General features: G+C 44.7%; 1 protein-coding gene across 1 annotated transcript in view; it reads left to right on the top strand.

The window, feature by feature from the left end:
- Nucleotides 1-1,073: 1,073 nt before the first annotated feature.
- The window catches only part of Sgk1 (serum/glucocorticoid regulated kinase 1), a 114,868-nt gene continuing 97,204 nt past the window's right edge, over nt 1,074-18,737 (top strand). Inside the window, exon 1 of the mRNA XM_075947785.1 lies at nt 1,074-1,751. Coding sequence (XP_075803900.1) covers nt 1,683-1,751 — 69 coding nt within the window. The 5' untranslated portion in view covers nt 1,074-1,682. The remainder of the gene's footprint in view (nt 1,752-18,737) is intronic.

The raw sequence follows: 18,737 nt of genomic DNA, 5'->3' as shown, positions 1-18,737 counted from the left end.
TATCTCGTGAATTCCAGGCTGACCTCAAACTATCTGAGGATGACCTTGAAGTTCTGATCTTCCTACCTCTTCTTTCCAACTGCTGGGATTCTAATCCCATGTTGCCACCATGTCTGATTTATGTGGTGCTGACGATCAAACCTAGAGTCTCGTGCATGCTAGGCTAGCGGTCTATCAACAGTACTATACCCTTAACCATTAAAAGCATTTTACTAAGGCGGTGTCCATTAGGTGCATCAAATTGGCACAGTGCTTTTCTCTTTTTATCAATGATATTTCCACTGTATTTCCTACTGGTGAGCACAATGCTGTGTTTGGATTTGACCTTTGAAATTAATGGGATGAGACAGAAAACAAGTGACTGAGGAAATGAATGGTTTATGTCCATCTCATAGACCAAGCAACATCTGGAAGGCATGGGGGGGGGCGGTGACTGAGGCAATACCACACACTGACAGGGAAGCAGGGCCAGCCCCAAACCTATCCCTTCTGCTATAAACACTATTATATCTCATAAACCTCATAAACTATCAACATCAAAAAGTATAAGTGGAAATGAGCTACACATAATTAGATGTTTTGTTAAATGAATTTACTACGCAGAGGATAAATGATTTTTAAGAAAATAGGTCTTCTTGCTTACCCCAACTTCCTTTGCATTAATAGATTCAGTAAGAATGTTTGCTAAAGGTCTTTGTGAGGTTCTGCTTGTTTGTGGTGCTTACTTTGTTCCTGTTCATTGATTTTCTTTTATTGCCCGGTGTCTTTGGTGAGAAGGGCACAAATGCCTTCCCTGTCGTTCCCTATAATGTCACAGTGAAAGGAAAGATGTCAGAAAAGACCCTACAGACTAGGAGACGGTCCATTGTTACACCTGTGCAAGCTCTTAACGATTTTATTTTTCAAGGTTTGCATCGGTCGGAAACGCGTTTGATGAGAATCCCAAGAACTTCATTGAGCATTACGTTCTTGGGCCTGCGTTTTACAGGAAAGTCTGCTTGCCACGGTCTTTGCAAGGAAAAACCTACTTGAGTGGCTCTTCCAAGGGAGTCAGCAGCTCTCCTGTGCTTTTTGTGTCTACGGTCCCTTCCCTGTTCCGCTCACAGATGCCTGAATCCTTGTTTCTTCCAGCCTTGCTTTCTCTTTCCATTTGCCTTTCTGCGAGGCTCTCCCTCCCTCTGGCTTCTGCTCTTTCTTACTCCTTTCCCCCAGCTGCTTAACTACACAGCTCCCACTGGAACCTACACAATCAAAAACAGCTCTGCTCCAGCAGCCTCCAGAAGCGCATCACCTGGAGCAGAGCGTCTCGCTCCCGGCACCGGACGCGCACTAGGTAGCTTGGGGGCGGGGACGGTACCCTGATCCCGCCTAAGTGGCCGCCAGAACAGCTCCCCAGAGATTTGCCGTATCCGCCATCCGGTCCCCGGGGTCCTGTTGCGGTGATGCTTGTGTTTCGGAGCAATGATGGAAAGAGAAAAGCCACTGCCGGTGACATCTGAAAGTGGGGCGAGTTACTGCAGTAGCTGCTGCAGCAGAATGAGCGAGTGAAGAACTGAGCCCCGTTAGCCTCTCCATCCCGCTCTTCTTCATTCACCATCTCCGGGGAGGTGAACCGGGAACAGATGCAGTAACCAGGCGGGTGCCACCCCGGATCTATAGCTGTGAAGTCCCTACTGTGGAAGATGGTAAACAAAGACATGAATGGATTCCCAGTCAAGAAATGCTCAGCCTTCCAATTTTTTAAGAAGCGGGTAAGGACAGGTTCTGTTTGCTGCTTTTGTTTTCTACGCGTCTCTCTGAAATGCTTTTGCATGTTTGCCTAGGGTAAGCCTTGGGTTTTGTTACTCAGTCCTCTGTGAAAGCAGAGTTACTGGTTATCAGTGGTCAAGGTGAACCCTGACCCTGCCTTGCCTCAGATTTATTTCGGGGAGAGGGGTGCTGATGGAAAGGAAGGGGCTCAGAGGAGTTGCATTGGGAGGAGGGGGTTGGGCTGAGATATCTCAAATGGGTCAGATGGGAACTGAGATTTCTCAATCAAAGCCATGCCCAAGATTACAAGGCAGTTTCAAAGAAATCTGGCCTGAGTTAATGGCAAGCAATTTAGTCTGGTCTAATTAAGTAGCTCCCTCTCTCTTATCTCTGAAGGGTTCAACTTTTCCACACCTTTCCTCTGAAGGGCTGCTGCTTTATCATTTTCAATCGTTCAAAGCAGCCTCGGCTCCTCAAATTCATTCCGCCAATCATTTACTGTGCTTTTATCGCTGGTATAAACAGCAAAGGACCAGTGTGACCTTTTTTTGCAGAAATGACGGATTCCAACGTTTCAAACCCTGGATTTCAAGTTCGTGCTTAACACATGTGCCCCCACCGTAAAGAACAGGAACTAGCCTGTCTTATAGCCTGGGTTATAATTCTGGGTTATGCCGCTGTACACATTTGTTTAAATTCCTTGTTCTCCCATTCACAGTATTAGTAATGTCACGGGACTGTGAATGAATAGACCTTTCGCTATGCTTCGCAAGATAAACGCAATTCATTGCAGTGGCCACACTGGAGGTCTGTGGGTCTGCAATTGTGTACGTGAGTGGGGGGTAAGGAATGAACGGGTTGTTGGAAGACTGATGACTGACATTCTTACGGAGGGTATTTCTTAAGCAATGGAAGGCTTCTCCAGCCCCCAATGGTCCCATGCTATTTAATACCCTAGGGAAGTTCTATCAAAATGCTTCTCTCCATTCATCCATCCTCCCCTTCATTCAGGCCTTTTTTGTGTGCCTTGCTTGCAATGGCAACAGAACGTAATGAATTGCAGGCTGGGCTGTATTGCCTCATTGCCCTGAAGGGTCAGGACGGAAAGCCAGGTCTACAAGCAAGCAGTCTGTAAGGCCAGCCAACGGTACCAGCAGAAGCTCCCACTCATCCTGGCTTAGATCTCCATCAGTGGAGCAAATAGCTCCCAAAGTCCGTGGCTAAAGGGTATGCATTGAAAGCGCAGTAAAGCGAAACTCCTGGAGAGCCAGAAGAGGTCCTTCCCTAGTAAAGGCCGCAACAGAAGAAAGCAAGTCAGTAAGGCTTCATGTGCCTCAAAGTGCTACTTAGGTATCCCCTACAAATAAAAGATGTTTTCCAATGGAAGAGCTCTTCTATTCAGTACTTAAATTCTCCACTCCCTTCTAACTAACTAGACAAAGTTTGTTGTTTGTTTGTTTGCTTGCTTGCTTGTTTGTTTGTTTGTATAACCTTAGCTACATTGTCTCTGAAGCCTGGGTTGAAATGATCCTCCTTCCTCCTGACTATTGGAACTATAGGCATACGCCATCACGTCTATCTTAATTTATTTGGTGGTATCAAAGGCATCTTGTTTTACTTATATATTTTACAATCCTGGGTCTCAAGCATGCAAATGTCCCGATGTACTATATAGACTCCCAGCCCTGCGTAGTTCAGAACACTTTTAATCAGGTATTCTTAATCAGCCAACTGTCTATGGCATACCTTTTTTTTTATTTTAACTTTTATTTTGTAATGGTTTCTTATTTTCTTTGCCATCAAAATATACTACGAGAAGTACTAGTTTGCCATCTGGTTGCATTCTGCTTAAAAGCATAATCCACCAATGTGCTTCAGCGAGAGCTTCGGCAGACCTTGGATTTTGGAAAGAGTGAGACAAAGTACAGATGTCTTCTCAAGTACTTGCAGAGAGAAAGAAAATTATACCACAAGATCCAGCAGGCAGTTTCCCTGGGCTCATCCGAAATCTTGTCAGAGATCCGGTCAGAGATTCCTCCTGCCACCTCTGGTCTTCCCACTTCTCAAGGACAGCTAGCTAAGTAGAAGGTGACTTTGCACCAAGTCATTGGCTGCCTGGAGAAGAAATCCCTTGATTCCTGTCTACTTTGTTTTATTACACATCTGATTTATTCTGCATTCTAAAGGCCCACTGCTTATACTGTGATCTCTCTTGCCTTTCTTTACTTCGTGTTTTTGTTTGATTGATTGGCGACAGGGTCTCTCTCTTCTAACCCAGTTTGGCCTCTAACAACTCATTACATAGCTGAGGAGGACCTAGAAATCCTGGTCCTCCTGCCTCTGATACCTGTGTGTTGAGATCATAATCATGACTCATCATACCTAGTTTATTATTAATGTCCTTATAATTATTCTTATTACCATCACATGGGTAATAAGAAAATAAATATGCAAAATTTGAAAACAGTAAAGAGGATTATCTCACCTTTTCAGGAATCCTTCTTTCCCTCCTCAGGAATAACTGCTACCATATTGGTGTTGATGCTTGGCTGAGCTTTTCTCTGTTCTGTACTTACAAATTCATAGTCTATAAAGTCTTTGTTTTCTGCCAGGAGGAATCCATTTCCTTATGCTCTATTGTTGAAGTTCCACACATTTCTGCATATTTTAGTTTTAGTCCAACTAGACAGTCCTACAAAGTAAACCTTTGTCTGGTGCCCACACTGAACTGTGAACAGAACTGGGTTCTTGGGGATGGGGGTGGGAGGCTCGTGCACTCGTTAAAAAAGAACAACTGAGTCTCGAACCCAGTTCTTTGATTGCAAAAGGCTAAAAGGCTGCTTCTTGCACCACTCAGCCATCCAGACGGAATCCAGGGAGCTCCTAGCAGGGAATATAGATACTGTACCCCCCGTGCTTGCCTTCCAGTGGCCCTGGATCAGTTCTGACTGCGCTCTGAATTCCGTGGGACAAGTGTCTCCCATCAATTAGATCATTAATCCTCATAGCGACCCAATAGAAGAAAAATTATTAACCGTACAGTATGACTCAGATTGAGCAGTTGCCCAAGGTCGCACATGCTATAAACAGTAGAGCTAAAACATATGCCTTGTATGTGCAATGATCAAGTCTGGTGTTCCTTGTTGCTGCTGCTGCTGAGACAGGGTCAAATTTAGGCTGGGCTCCCCTCACCACAAGGCTGAGGCTGGCCTCTACACACCATGAGGCTGAAACAGAGGCTGGCCTCCCCTCACCACGAGGCCAAGGCTGGCCTGAAACGCCTGAGGTCTAGACTCTTCCTCTCAAGTACTGAGATGATGGAGGGAGGGGGTACCTCCATGCCTGGTTCCAAGTCTGATACATTTTTAATCTCATACCATCCTTTCTCTCATCTTTCTTTTTTTCGTTTCATATCAGACTCCCTCCACCTGGTGAAATAAGTTTGTCAGTACCCATTGTCCAAAGCCCAGCCTCAGGAGATGCTTCTCATAGCTCCCCTGTCTCCCGGCAGTAGCAACAGTCACTAGAGACAGCTCAGCCGAGAGAAGGAGGAGCATCTGAGCTAAGTCAGGCCCCATGCTTTTCACTCTGGAGCTTAAAAAACTTGACTAAATCAGTTCCATTTCACTTGACTGACAATTGCCAAGCCAAACTAGGTAAGGCCTTCATTGTATGTGTTAATGACAAGTTAGGACTGGATGTGGGCAGGTTATATTTTATTCCGAGAGCCTCCGAAATTTCAGTTAAGATGAATGGAAAAATACCCTTCTCAGTTTTCATGAGAAAATCCAAGTGCTCTAGGAGATATCAATTCTGATAAAGGTAATCCTTTCCCTCTAGCTTAAAGATTCCTCTCTGACATGGATTCCTGCAGAAATGACCCAAAAAACACAAATAAATGATATTGCCTTGAATTTGATAATCCTTAGTGGAAAAACACCAGGTATGTGGAAAAAAAAACTGATATCAACCAGGCTGTCATTGCCTTTTGTCATATTTCAAAGGCAGACAGATAGAATTTCAAATTTGCAGCTAGGAGCCAGGAGCCACAGGGACGGTAGCTATACACCTAGTATGTGCGAGGCTGAAGTGGTACAATTGCCTTGGGTTAAAAGTCAACCCCAGCTATCAGAGTAAGACCCTGATTCAAAGAAATTACACACACACACATACACACACACACACACACACACACACGCACGCACGCATGCACGCACGCACACACACACACACACGCACGCACATACACGCACACACACACACACACACACACACACACCAAGCAAAGCATGGGCCTCAGGCATCCTTTCACAAAAATTCCTGTTTTAAAGACGAGAAAAGCAGCTGTGAGGACATTAACTAACTACTCAGACTAGAATGGGGTTACACTAGCTTCACATTCAAAGCTTTCACTCGCAGACCTAGAAGGCTTTCTTCTTCTTCATTATGATACAAAACTAGTCGTGTTTCATTCATCCCTTCTGCGACAGAGTAGGGACGAACATGGTTGTTGCTCCGCTGTTTTTGTCTTCAAGGAGTTGGTTGCAGGCTGCTTATCAACTTTGACAAGATGCTTAAGTCCTGACTAGGTGTTTTATGATTATGTAGGTTTGAGCAATTCCTTCTATTGTTTTGTAGTAACAATAGCTTCTGTAAAAGCTGCCTCTTAGGTGACACTGGTCAGAAGCCGTGGAAGAGGCTGGATGGTGCCTCCTCAGGAAGCAGCCTGAGGAGCTCTGGGCTGAGGCCTGTCTACAAGGGTGAGCCCCAGATTCCTGACTAAAATGATAAAAGCGTGGAAAGGGGGTACCTTCAACAAGTCCTGCCAAGGTCTGCCCCCAAGAGAACATGCCACACGCAACAGAGTTAATGTGAGAGGTTATTTGGGCAGAGAGGGAAAATGAGTAAAAGGCCATCTCGGAGTGGGGACATGAGAGAGGCAGACAGACAGAGAGAACAGGAGCAAGAAGAGCAAGAGAGCAAGAGGAGACTGGTGGATGGTACTTTTTTGGGGGGTGGAGGTGTGTCACTCCGACAGGAACTAACTTGACAACACAACAAAATGTAATTTTGTGATAAATCAGTATGAAGTGAAGTTAAAAGCTTATTTTTGTTAGTTTATTTGTTTTTTGGGGGGAGGGGGGAGGGTTGTTTGTTTCTTTGCCTTGTTGAGATACGATCTCACTCTGTAGCCCCAAGATAAGCTGGAACTCACTGTGAAGCCCAGACTGGCTCAACCCACTTACCACAGCCTCCTAAACACTGAGAGCAAAGAGGTGATGTTACCATGGCTGAAAAAAACTTTTAGTTTCTGCTGTCAAGGTACTAACCAGGTTCAACCCTTTTTATCATCCTATTAGACTGGGCACATTCAGCGTGGTATGGCCGTAGTCTGAAGTTTCTTAAAAAGGTCCATCAGCAGAGCGAAGTGGTAGATACCGTTGAGATCTCCAGGCCAGCCAAAGCTACAAAGTAGACTGTCTCCAGAAAGAAGAGGGAGAGAGAGAGAGAGAGAGAGAGAGAGAGAGAGAGAGAGAGAGAGAGAGAGAGAGTTTGTGGGGCATGGTGGGTGGCAGTGGGAAGATCTGGAAATCAAAGGCAGCTTGGGCTGCACGAGACCATCTCTCAGAAACACAAACAAAGGAAAAGAAATTAATTTAATGTAGATTGAAACACGAATGTTAAAGGAGGAAAAAGAGCTTAAGAGATTCCCTATTGTACACACGTGAGACGGGATATGGACCTCTCCAGGGGTCCCTTTTAAGTGGACCAGCAACAGCTCTAGAAACAATTTTGGGGACTTCTGAAGTTACTCAAAGGGGTTAAAGAATTAAGTAAAAATGTTGGGGTTACTTATTTTTTTTTTCTGGAAAACATTTCTTTAGGGAATGAAATCATGAGGCCGTTTATGAGATGCTTTCTGCAGTTCACTGGCGATGACAAACAGAGCCCAACAGACAATAATACTGTCGCTCTAAGCCTCCATGCCAGGTCAATTTTTCTTGTCCTATTCCGCCTAAGTCTTGCCGGGCACTGTTCCAAGAGTTCCGACCATACTACATTTATAATTCTTACATATAAAAACCCCGAGGAGGCTTATTATTATCTCAGTTTCTCAGGTTGAGAAGGTTGTTCCTTTACCCTAAGACATTCATGGCTACTTAATGACAACATCAAGATTTGAGACCAAGTTCCACTTTCCAGAGTCCAGGTCCTTCCCTTAAAACTTCAAACTCCGGAGTGTGGAGAAGTGAAAAGGTGTGGCCCCTGACTTCCTCTTTCCTCCAGGCTCCTGCTGGGAACAGGAACAAAGGAAAGGCCTCGCTAACTGGAGCTGAGCTGTTAAGAAGTGAAATTCAGCTCCTCTGAAATGGAAATGTTTTACAATGGTCCCATAAATGGCACCTTCTTACGTGTGATTTCCTTTCTCTACTCTATTTCTCTAGTCTGTTTGGAGGCTTGAATCTTCCAAATCAAGACAACAAAGGTGCTCCCCTAACGGGAACTCTCAAAGTTCCCTTAAAGAGATAAGCTCTGCAGAGCCCTTACTGTGGGCCGGAGCATATGCAGAACACTTCAGACCCATTTTGCTGCCCAGGAAAGAATTGAGATGCACCCGGAGCTGGGAAGAGGTGTGGCTGGAATTGACATTGAGCTGTCAGCTTTAACCCCTGCAAAGATCCTGCAGGGCATAGGTTAGAAGCTGGCACTGCCCTTACATCTGTCTCATTGGGGCACCGGGCTTGCAACTAAGACCCAATGATTTCCACCCCCTAGCTTCGGAGAGGTATGTTTTCCATGGTGGGAAAGCATGAGCGTGTTTCAGCCTGTCTCAAATCTGCCTTAGGTATCTGATCTTGGAGACCCTAATGGATTCCACTGAGCCTCTTCTAAAGTAGCTGAAGTCGGGCATGGGGACACTTGCCCTTAATCGCAACACTGACAGATCTCCTGCAGAGGCAGGCAGAACTCTACACTGATGAGACAGTTCATACTACTTAGTGAGATTGTCTCACCCCATCCTAACCCCCAAACCCGTGTATCTAAATCCTGAGCTGCTAGAAAACCTTCATTCCCATCTGGGACCCTCCCACAGCCCCATACAAGTCCTTGGCCAGGCCACCTGCTTAGCGTCTGAAGATGCTATGCAGCAAGAAGGCATTTTACAGGGTGTGCTATCCCGCTGCGTGCATTGATTTAAGCACACGCATCGAGTGAACGGCTGAAGTGAATGAGTGAATTGCTGGTCCCTGACACTGGCTCTTTTTCTTCTGTAAAGAAGTGAGTGACTTGGGATCCTAATACACCTTAGTTTCATGCTTGGCTATAGATTAGATGCAGTGGAACTGAAAAATAACTTAAACCGGCCCCAGAGCAAATTAGTGCTTCCCCTTAGAAGTCCGTTGGGGAAATCTGACATCAGTCTCCTGGCCGACCCCATCTGCCGACTACAACTTCTATTCTGTGCTGTTTCCCGTCACTAAGACAAAGGCAGTCAAAACTGCCGCTCAGTAAAAAAGCGCTTGCCTAGCGTGAATCTATCTCTGGATGTGACCTCCGGCTTGACAGAAAAACAAAATCAGACACTGTAGTCCTTCCCTCTTCTATTTTACATTAATATAAATCATTGCCTTCAGCGCTACACAGTATGGACGCTATGCAGTCTTCCACCTAAAACACAAAAATAGTTTTCCGATTGTTATGGGGGAATTATTTTCAAGCTGGGGATAGAACTCGAGTCCTCAGGTACATGCTTAATGCCCTGTTCTACCTGTCAGTGACTCTTCGAGACCTATTCCTCTGATGTTTTAATGTATCGGGAGCCTCGCTGTTTAGAAACGATTGAACTCAAAGTGCATTTTTCACAGCGACCACTAAGGCTTGTAGTTTGGGCCTGGAAATAGGCAGAGCAGAACCTACGGGTTTGGCTATGCTAAGGAATTAGCCCCCAGTACTCAAGCAGAATGTGGACGGTGAGTTGTGTTGATGAACTGGCGGTTCTCTCTCCCCACTAACTCTCAAGAAAGTCCCGAGACAGGCTTTGTCCTATGCTGGGGTGCTTTAGGAATGCTGAGCGGCAGGCAGCTGAGCTCTGTGGGACTCTACTACCGTGTAACTGTGTTTCACACGGGGGGGTGGGGGACCTGAGCTCACCCCCTCTCTAAGTGCTTTGCAAGGTCAGATAGTGGGAAGAGGAAGGGTGGAGGCAGGTTGTGAAAATTAAAAGTTCAAGGTCATCCTGGCTAGTAGTGAGATTGGCACAGATGAAAGTCTATCTGGAAAAAAAAGAGGAGTGATTACTACCAATTCCTTTGCACAATGATCAAAGTGTCCCAGGATTCAGAGAGAGTGAAAAAAATATCAAATGGCAGCAGTCTTGATCACGGACTATTATTCCTTTAGTCAGACGATCTGGGGAGACGCTAGCTAGGCTAAACCTTTGTCCTGTATCATTTATTTTTTTTAAGATCTGTTTTTATTATTTTAATTGTCTTTGTGTGCACAGGCCCCACTATGTGGCCACAGAGTCCTGAGATGTCAAATCCCCTGGAGTTGGAGTTACAGTTGTGTGTGAGCTGCCTGACACGGGCGCTGGGGGTCAATGAGCCTTCGCTCCAGTCCACTCTGTCCCGTCTTTATACTTGAAGGATTATTTTCCTATCACCCGTATAATTTAAAACAACAAAAAGGAGTCTGGAGATATGGCTCAGCAGCTAAGCGCATGCAGGGCTTTTGCAGAGGGCCCAGGTACATTTCCTAACAACCACCTGGAAGTCCAGCACCAGGGAATAGTTTTTGCCTCCTTGAGAAACTGTGCTCGTGTGCACATACTTACACACACACACACAAGTAAGTAAATTTTTGTTTGTTTCTGTTTTTAAGCTGGATATATAATTCCAGTACTCAGAGCAGAAACTCAAGACTTATCTTCAGCTGTCTAACAAGGAGGAGGCCAGCCTGGTCTACCTGAGCCCCTGTTTTAAGACAAGCTTAATTAACAACTTAGGATAAATCAAATTCTTAATTACTAACGAAATAGCTCATTAGAGCATATTTCGGTATGGTATTTTAAAACACATATGAGTTAAATGCTCAAAACTAGGCTGTAGATAACACTCATAACACCAGCAAAAGATTCTCCTGAATTTGAGTGGGATGCTATTTCCTGCCTGCTGGCAAAAGTCAGAATCCCTCACTTGTCAACATCCCTAGGTGTGGAGTCCTGGATTGCTTGTGAGGATGACAGTGGCCTGTTCCATGGGGTCTCATGAGATAATCAGTTTTCTGGCAGTGAAGCCACAGGTTCTGTGCCTCTAGAGATCCAGTTCCCTCCAGTGCGGGAAGCAGCCTGCTCAGCCCTCAGGCCCAGTGCGCCCCCCCCACCCCCCCGTCAGTCTAGAAATAAGGACATGGTGACCTACCTTGTTTGGGGGCCTGGGAGCAGGTGTAGTCAATAAGCAGTCAGGGCTGGCGGCAGATTGCACGCACTCAGTGATGCCGGCAAGTTCCTAAAACATTACTTGTGGCAGGAGGAGGAGAGAGAAAAGAGGAGGGAGGAATGGAGAAAGGAAAGGAGGAAGAACACAGAAGCAGCAGGCAGGAAGGGCTGCATCTGGGTCTCCCGTGGCTGGATCGTACAGTTAGAGAGCTGATTGCCATGGAGTTTGCTTACTCACACCTATTTCTTTGCAACATCCTAAAATGACTTCAGAAGTGTTTAGAGGATGAATGAACTCAATGCAGAGAGCAGTAGGAGAGTCTTCCGTTTCATATTGCAAGCTGCCAAATATTATTCTAACCTCTGTCTGGAGCCTCCGGGGACATTGTTCCTGGGAAGAGCCCACTTCTGAGGTCACCTTGGTCTTTTTTCCCTACCTAGGTCAGGACATTCACAAACGTGTTTAAAAAACTGATTGTTCTCTGTCTCTCTCTTTCTCTCCCTCTCCGTCTGTCTCCCTTTCTCTCTCCTCCCACTCTCCTTCCCCCCTCCTTCTTCTCAGTCTCCCTCCCCCCATCGCCTCTCCCCCAGCTCTCTCTCCCACCCCAATAGGATTAGCTTACAGCAAGGAAAGGGAGAGAAATCACAGGAGCGATGCTCCTAAACCGGGGCTCCAGAGAAACAGAAAACAAGAATTTCTGAGCGAGGTCAGCAAGCATGGATGACCTTGATAACCAGGAGACTTTCGATTCTGGAAACAGCAAGATCACCAAATCAATTAAAATATGCCTAGAATCTAGTGTCTAGACAGGACAGAAATTTGAAAGTGACTGGGGACCGGGTGGGAGGTGGGGCTTAGGCGAAATTTAGCTGGGTGTGGTGGTGGTGGTGCATTCCTTTAATGTCAGCACCAGGAAGGCAGAGGCAGAGACCAGACTGCTCTACATAGAGAATTCCAGGCCAGCCCAGGGCTACACAGTGAGATCCTGCTTCTCCCACAGACCTCCTAAATAACTGAGTGATAACTGGGAGGGGAGGGGTTAAGTGTGACACAATAAAGCTCATCTGGGTGGATGCCTCAGAGGGTGCCTAACACTTTGGCGGTTGAAAGCTTATAGTTAAATTTATTAGGCGAAATGGTAAATGAAACAATATGATTGTTTTCCCTCGCAAGCACTTGACCTCAGAGATTAAATATTAGGCGGTAACAACTTCGGCCTGGCACTCATTGTACCCAGGGCTGTAGTTATCAGCTCCGACAAGTGGCCATATCTAATTGTCTGTTCAGTCAGCGTTGGTGCAAAAGGGCCCACCCCCTCTCTCCACTGATGAGGAAACCATGCCCAATAATCAGGGGTCAGGCACAAAACGACTGCGTTAAATCAGTCACTTGAAGTTCAGAACTAATTTCAAAGAGGTATAATTTGGGGCTGTAATTTTTTTTCATGCTATACCCTTGCAATTACCTCTGATAATATATATTTTACTCATTCCACAAATGAGAGGAATGGAAATTTCTTCTTTCTTTCATCTACAGTCCTAAGGATCAGACCCAGACCTCCACATGCTAGCAGATTGCTAAGCTGTATCTCTGGCCTAGTAATACATTTATTTCTACCTGCATTCCTTCCTCGGCTGGTGTCTCCCAAGATCCAGAATTTACTCAGGAAGTAAACTTCAAATTTCCTCTCCTTTAAAAAAATATTCTTAAATTTGACTTTTCTTTTTTCTGACATTCTCAGCAGCAGCCAACATGAATTCTGAATTTGTCAAGCATTCTAATAGGGGTAAAGATATAAGGAATTCCTAAGTGTCCTTCCCGTTCCTCCCCCTAGTCCTCGTGCAACGCAGACTGTCTCCTCCTGTTGTATGTTCCTTAGAGCTCTGTGTATTTTTTTATGGCACCTGCATTTTATAATTACTGTTATTGAACATTTCATTTAAAACAATTTAAAAATATTTACCTTTTTTGTGTTTGGCCTGAATCTATATAAATGCATCACACGTGTGTCTGGTGCCCATGGAACTGGAATCTCAGAGGACTGTGAGCCACTCTGGGAGTGCTGAGAACCAAACCTGCATCTACCTCTGCAGAAACAAGCAAGTGCTCTTAGCCACCAAGCCCTCCCTGTCTCCTGTCCCTACCTTAGCTTTTTAACTGGTGATCTCATCAAGAATTAACACCCCCCTCCCCCAGACTGTAAGTGGATCAGAACAGGGATCTTGTTTCTCTTTCAATGATCAATATACCTTCGTGTTATATAGCTCAAGAAGATTTATCAATAAACATTTGTTGAAACAAAAAGAATAAGAAATGATGAAATTCTATCACTAAGAAAGAAGAGAGTAGATCTAAAACCAATACATAAAACTGGCTTGTGCTAAATTCTGTTTGTGGCACGTTTGCATCCTAAATAGCATCTCTTGGGAAGCCAGGCCCTCTTTTGTCATTTACTGTGCCCTGGGAGGTGATCGTGCTCCCAGAATTCAGCAGTAGCATAGAGGGCTTTCTTCTTTTGAAGAGAAGCCCATTTAGCATGGGATCATCCCTTAGACGTGCCCCAGTTGCCAGGAAACTCAAACCTGCCTGTAAAGGTTAAATCTCAGTGAACAAATTCGATGAATCTTTCCAAATAACTTTACAGTTGCTGATTTGATCGAACCTCAATTTTAAATTTTCATTCTCCGGTTACAGTCTCTCACTGTAGAACTTCCTCAGGGGCTACTGCAAGTAAAGGAGGGCACATTGGATAAAAACACAAAAGCAATTATCTACCTTATTTCTCCTCACCCATCACCATAATGATAACTGACAACTGGCACGCACAGGTGAAACTTTAATATTTTTTCCCTTTTCCATTTTTACTTGACCTTGATCTTGTCTCTGATGAAGGCTGTTTGGTTCCACTGAGTCAGGGAGTGGAGTTGGCCTTGGCTGGGAAGGTTTATGAACTAGGTCCTGGCTATGGCCGTGAAACTGCTTGCTCACATCTTGGTTGACCTGGGAGGAGAGAAAGGAGAAAGTCCCAGCTCAGAGATGCTGTTCTCTATTTTATTGTTCTGTTTTTTTCTGTTGTTCTATTTCATTACTGGGCGTGTTGTCCATCTTTTACTATGCCTAATGAATGGGTTAAACTTTATGGTGGGGGTGAGTGTATAGGTAAAAACAGTGTGTCTAGGATTCACTACGATTCGTGACACTGAGCATCATTTGGAGATTGTAAGATAGATACTCTGCAGGTGTTGGAAGACTATTATATATAATACTTTTATCAAATTATAATAAGCAAAAAAGGGCTAGCCCAGAGTTGAAAGTGGGGGGAAATCCATATCTCAGTATGAACAGCGGCACAGGAAAAGTAGACAAAACTTTCTAGTTGGTCCACGAAAGACAACAGCATTCTCCACATTGCTATCCAACACTACTGAATGTATCTATGTTTTTAAATCCAAATATTTTATCTCCTTTCAAAAAGTTGAAGAAATACCCAAATATTTAAGGGGAATGGCTACCAAGAACTCCAGACATTAAACTCTTCGCCTCAGCCTCCTGAGTGCTAGAATTAGGGAAATGTGCGAACATACCCTGTAAAATGTTTTCAAAGTCCTTCCCTTCACTCCAGTGTGACCGCATCTGTGCCATCACTGGGGTACACATTGGCCTCCAGCTCCTTCCTCCATGTTCTCAGTTCTTTTTTTTTTTAACCTAAAAGCTATTGTCTTGCCTCTGTCACTTCTCCTCACCCTTCACTTAGCTACATTCTCCCCATTTTCCAGAGCCAGCTGTGATCCATTCCCCCAAGTGTGAGTGGTATAGACAGCCGTCTAATTCCTCCTTAACTCTAAGCACTCATCACTCATCATAGCAACAACTACCCTCTGCTGATTGACCGTGACCTATTGGCACAGGGAGCATTTTTCTTTAGCGTTTAATTCTTGAAGTCTTCAATGCTTCTCCTTCCTTGTGTTTCACAACCCAGAGCACAGGCTCCTTTAGCTTCGCTCCAGCGGCAGAGAGTGAGCATCAGAACACTCGGTCACTTCCCCACGGTCACTAGATTTGTCATTAGACTCAAGTCAACTGACAACCGGAGATGTTTCATACATCAACAAAGCTGTTGTTGGCTTTGTTTTTAAGGAAGAGTATCACCTTGTAGTGCAGACTAGCCTTGAACTCACCGTGTGATGTAGGCTGGCCTCAAACTTGAAGCGATTTTCCTGACTCAGCCTCCTGACTGAGAGATTGGAGGCATGGGCCATCTGCCTTGCTTGGACATCTTTTACCTTAGGAACCTGAGAAAATTGAAATTGAAGTCTTTATTCTCTTGTCTGTATCATTAGATTCTTCTATCTAGGAGCAGAAGTACAACCACTTCCATCAGTCCTCCCTTCTAAGCAGCATCTGGTCCCCCCTGTCACTTCTTGACAGCCTGTATGGCCATTTCCCTGGATTGTGACATCACGATCCTTCCCTGGAAAAGGGCCATCACCTTCTAACTGACCTCCTCCCATGGGATCTAGCTAACTATGTTCTAGAAACGCAGGTCAGAACTTGGCGTCGCTGTGCTTAAAATATCTCCATCAACATGTGTGAGGCCCTGGGTTCAATCTCCAGGACAATGGTAACCCACAGCTGTGGGCCAGTGAGGCCAGTGAGGTGGCTCAGGAGGTAAAGGCACCACTGATAAGCTTGATGGTGTGAGTCTAATCCCCCGACCCCACATGGTGGAAAGAGAGCAGATCTCTGGGAGTCATTCTCTGACCTCCACAAGCACACCACGATGCCCCTGCCTTCCTGCACATAATACTCAAATAAATAAAAGGAATTTAAATTTAAAGAATCCAAAGGTCCACTGTGCATCTTAAAGTCCCTCTTTTGGCACTACAGAGGGCAGACTGCAATGGGCCTTTGCTTATACCTCTAGCCCACCATCTCTTTGGTATCTCTTCACTAACTGAGCTCCATTCTCCATCCATACTGAATGGTTTACTCTTCTCCAACTGAGTCTTCCTGCCATTTTCCCCATGGTCCCAGAGTCTAGGGGACCATTTGGAGGCAAGGAGATGTCTATGGGTGGAATTCAGGACTTATCTAAAAAAAAAAAAAAAAGAAAGAAAGAAAAGAAAAGTTGTTTATTTTCATTGCCTGCTACTTAGAAGCTAGCATCATCTCTGTCATGAACATAGCCAATAATTCACAGTAGTACTGCCAGGACCTGCAGCTTTGTCACTTGGGGAAATTATACATACTTTCATATCACGTGACAATTACTGAAGGTAGATTTAGCACTTTACCCAAGGTCTATAATCCCACCACTGGGGACAGCAACAGGGCTGTGTCTCAAGTGGTGGGATGCGGAATTCAAGGCTTCATGAATAACATATATCAAAGAACTAAAACAAAGCAAGAAGGGGAAAAATGAAATTTGCCAACTGTAGTTTGATCTAATAGATGGCTTTTGCAATCCTAATGGATTCACTTAATGAATTTGTTAAACTCTTATTCTAGGAGGGGACCCTTAACCTTCACCGGACTGTTAGAAAGGTTGAAGTGTGAAAAGCAGCCCTGGCCTCAAGAAACTTCGCCTGACTTTGAGCTCTAATCCCTTGACATAGCCAACCCCATTTGTCTCTTGGGTCTTGTTTAAAAGTGTGCCTTTCAACATCCTGTCACTAGCCCTTCAAACCCAGATGCTATTCCTGTTTCCTTAGCAACAGACTCTCTCAGGTGACACTAACTTCACTATGGCACCACTACCCTCCTTCTATTGACTCTAGCACAGACATATGCTTGAAGGCAGTCCGTGACCTTATCACTTTAAAGTCAGTCACATTGTTCCACACATGACGGGGGCCAGGGAGTCCTCTGCTCAGTCTTGAGTCACTTCAGCCCGTGACAGCCATGTGCCCCATTCTGAACCATTCATTCATTTAAATCTTTACTAGGAGCCTATGGGTCTCCGGGACTGTCTTATACATGGAGGACAGCAGAGAAGAATGGAGACAGAACCAGCCTTCCTGGATGCTAACATTCTCAAGACATGACTTAGACAATACATAAAACTGCAGAACAATAAAGTTACAAAAGCATGTTTGCCTGGTTCTACTTACATGATGCTTTTTACAGAATATTTTTATTTGTTCCTTGACAAATTCATACATGTATACAGCAAATCTTGGTTATCTCTAACATAAATCCTTCCCCAACCTCCTGATAATACTCCCCAGTAGTCATCATTGTCTAACAGTTCAGCTAGAGGTTGAGTTCCATGAAACCGGCTTCCATCCCTACTGGATGCCGACGGACTTGATCTTGTGGAAGTAACTATAGCTACCGTGAGTTCATGAGCTCATATCCAAATGTCTAGAACAGGGCATTTCACAGCGCTGCTCCCCACCCTATAGCGCTCACATTCCTTCTGTACCCTCTTCTGTGACGTTCTCATATGGTTTGTCTTTGTTTTATCTGTTCACCTATGGGAGGGGGCATGGAGGGAGGTCAGTGGATAACTTTTGGAAATTGGGTCTCTCCTCCCGCCACTTATATGAATTTTTAAAAAAATATTCAGATTCAAAAATCGAAAGTTAGGTGGCCAGCCTTGTGTGGTGGTACATGCCTGTGATACCAGAGCTTGGAAGGGAGTATCAGGAAGATCAATGATTCAAGGTCATTCTTGGCTACGCAGGACTTTCTGTCAAGAAGAAAGAAAAAGCAGAGACTGGTGAGTTGGCTCAGTGGTTAAGAGTAATTATCATTGCAAAGGACCCGGGTTCAATTCCCAGCTGCACACGGAGGCTCACAACCTCCCCAAGTACCAGCACGCATGTGGTACATAAATGTACACACAGGTAAAAACACTCATACACATAAAATAACAAAAATAATCTAAAAATAATTAAGAAGAAAGAAAAGGGAAAGACAGAGAGGGGGATACAGGTCTGGGTAAAGATAGAGCCGAGGAGGTGCTATTTGACAGATACAGTTTCAGTATGGGAAGGAGTGGGCAGTAATAATGTTCACAGGATGATATGCAGGTACTTAGTGCCACTCAACAGCACACTTTTAAAATGTTTAAAATGGTGGCTGGGGGAGGGGGTGGCACACGCCTTTAATCACAGCACAGAGGCTTGTGGATCTCTGTGAGTGCAAGGTCAGCCTGGTCTACAAAGTGAGTTCCAGGACAGCCAGAACTGTTACACAGAGCAACCCTGTCTTGAAAAACAAACAAACAAACAAACAAAAAATGCCTAAAATATTGAGTTTTGGACAGGAGTGCTGGTTTACATTTATAATCCCAGCACTTGGGAGGTGGAGTTAGGAAAATCAAGGATTCAAAATCATCCTTGCCTGTGTTATATCCTATCTAAAACAAAAAAAAAATTAAATATAGTGTGTTACAGTGGGAGACTTGTGCTGGAGGAAAATAAAAGCTGGGAGGAGGAGGAGGAAGGAAGATGGAAATCTTAGAAGCCAGAGTAGACATTGCTGTTATCAGGTTTCTCAGCACTCCCATTGCTCGGGGGCGGAGCTACAGTAAATACAACCACA

This window comes from Microtus pennsylvanicus, chromosome 1 (genome assembly GCF_037038515.1).
Source record: "Microtus pennsylvanicus isolate mMicPen1 chromosome 1, mMicPen1.hap1, whole genome shotgun sequence".
NCBI lineage: Eukaryota > Metazoa > Chordata > Mammalia > Rodentia > Cricetidae > Microtus > Microtus pennsylvanicus.
This window is presented reverse-complemented; position numbering and strand designations above follow the sequence as displayed.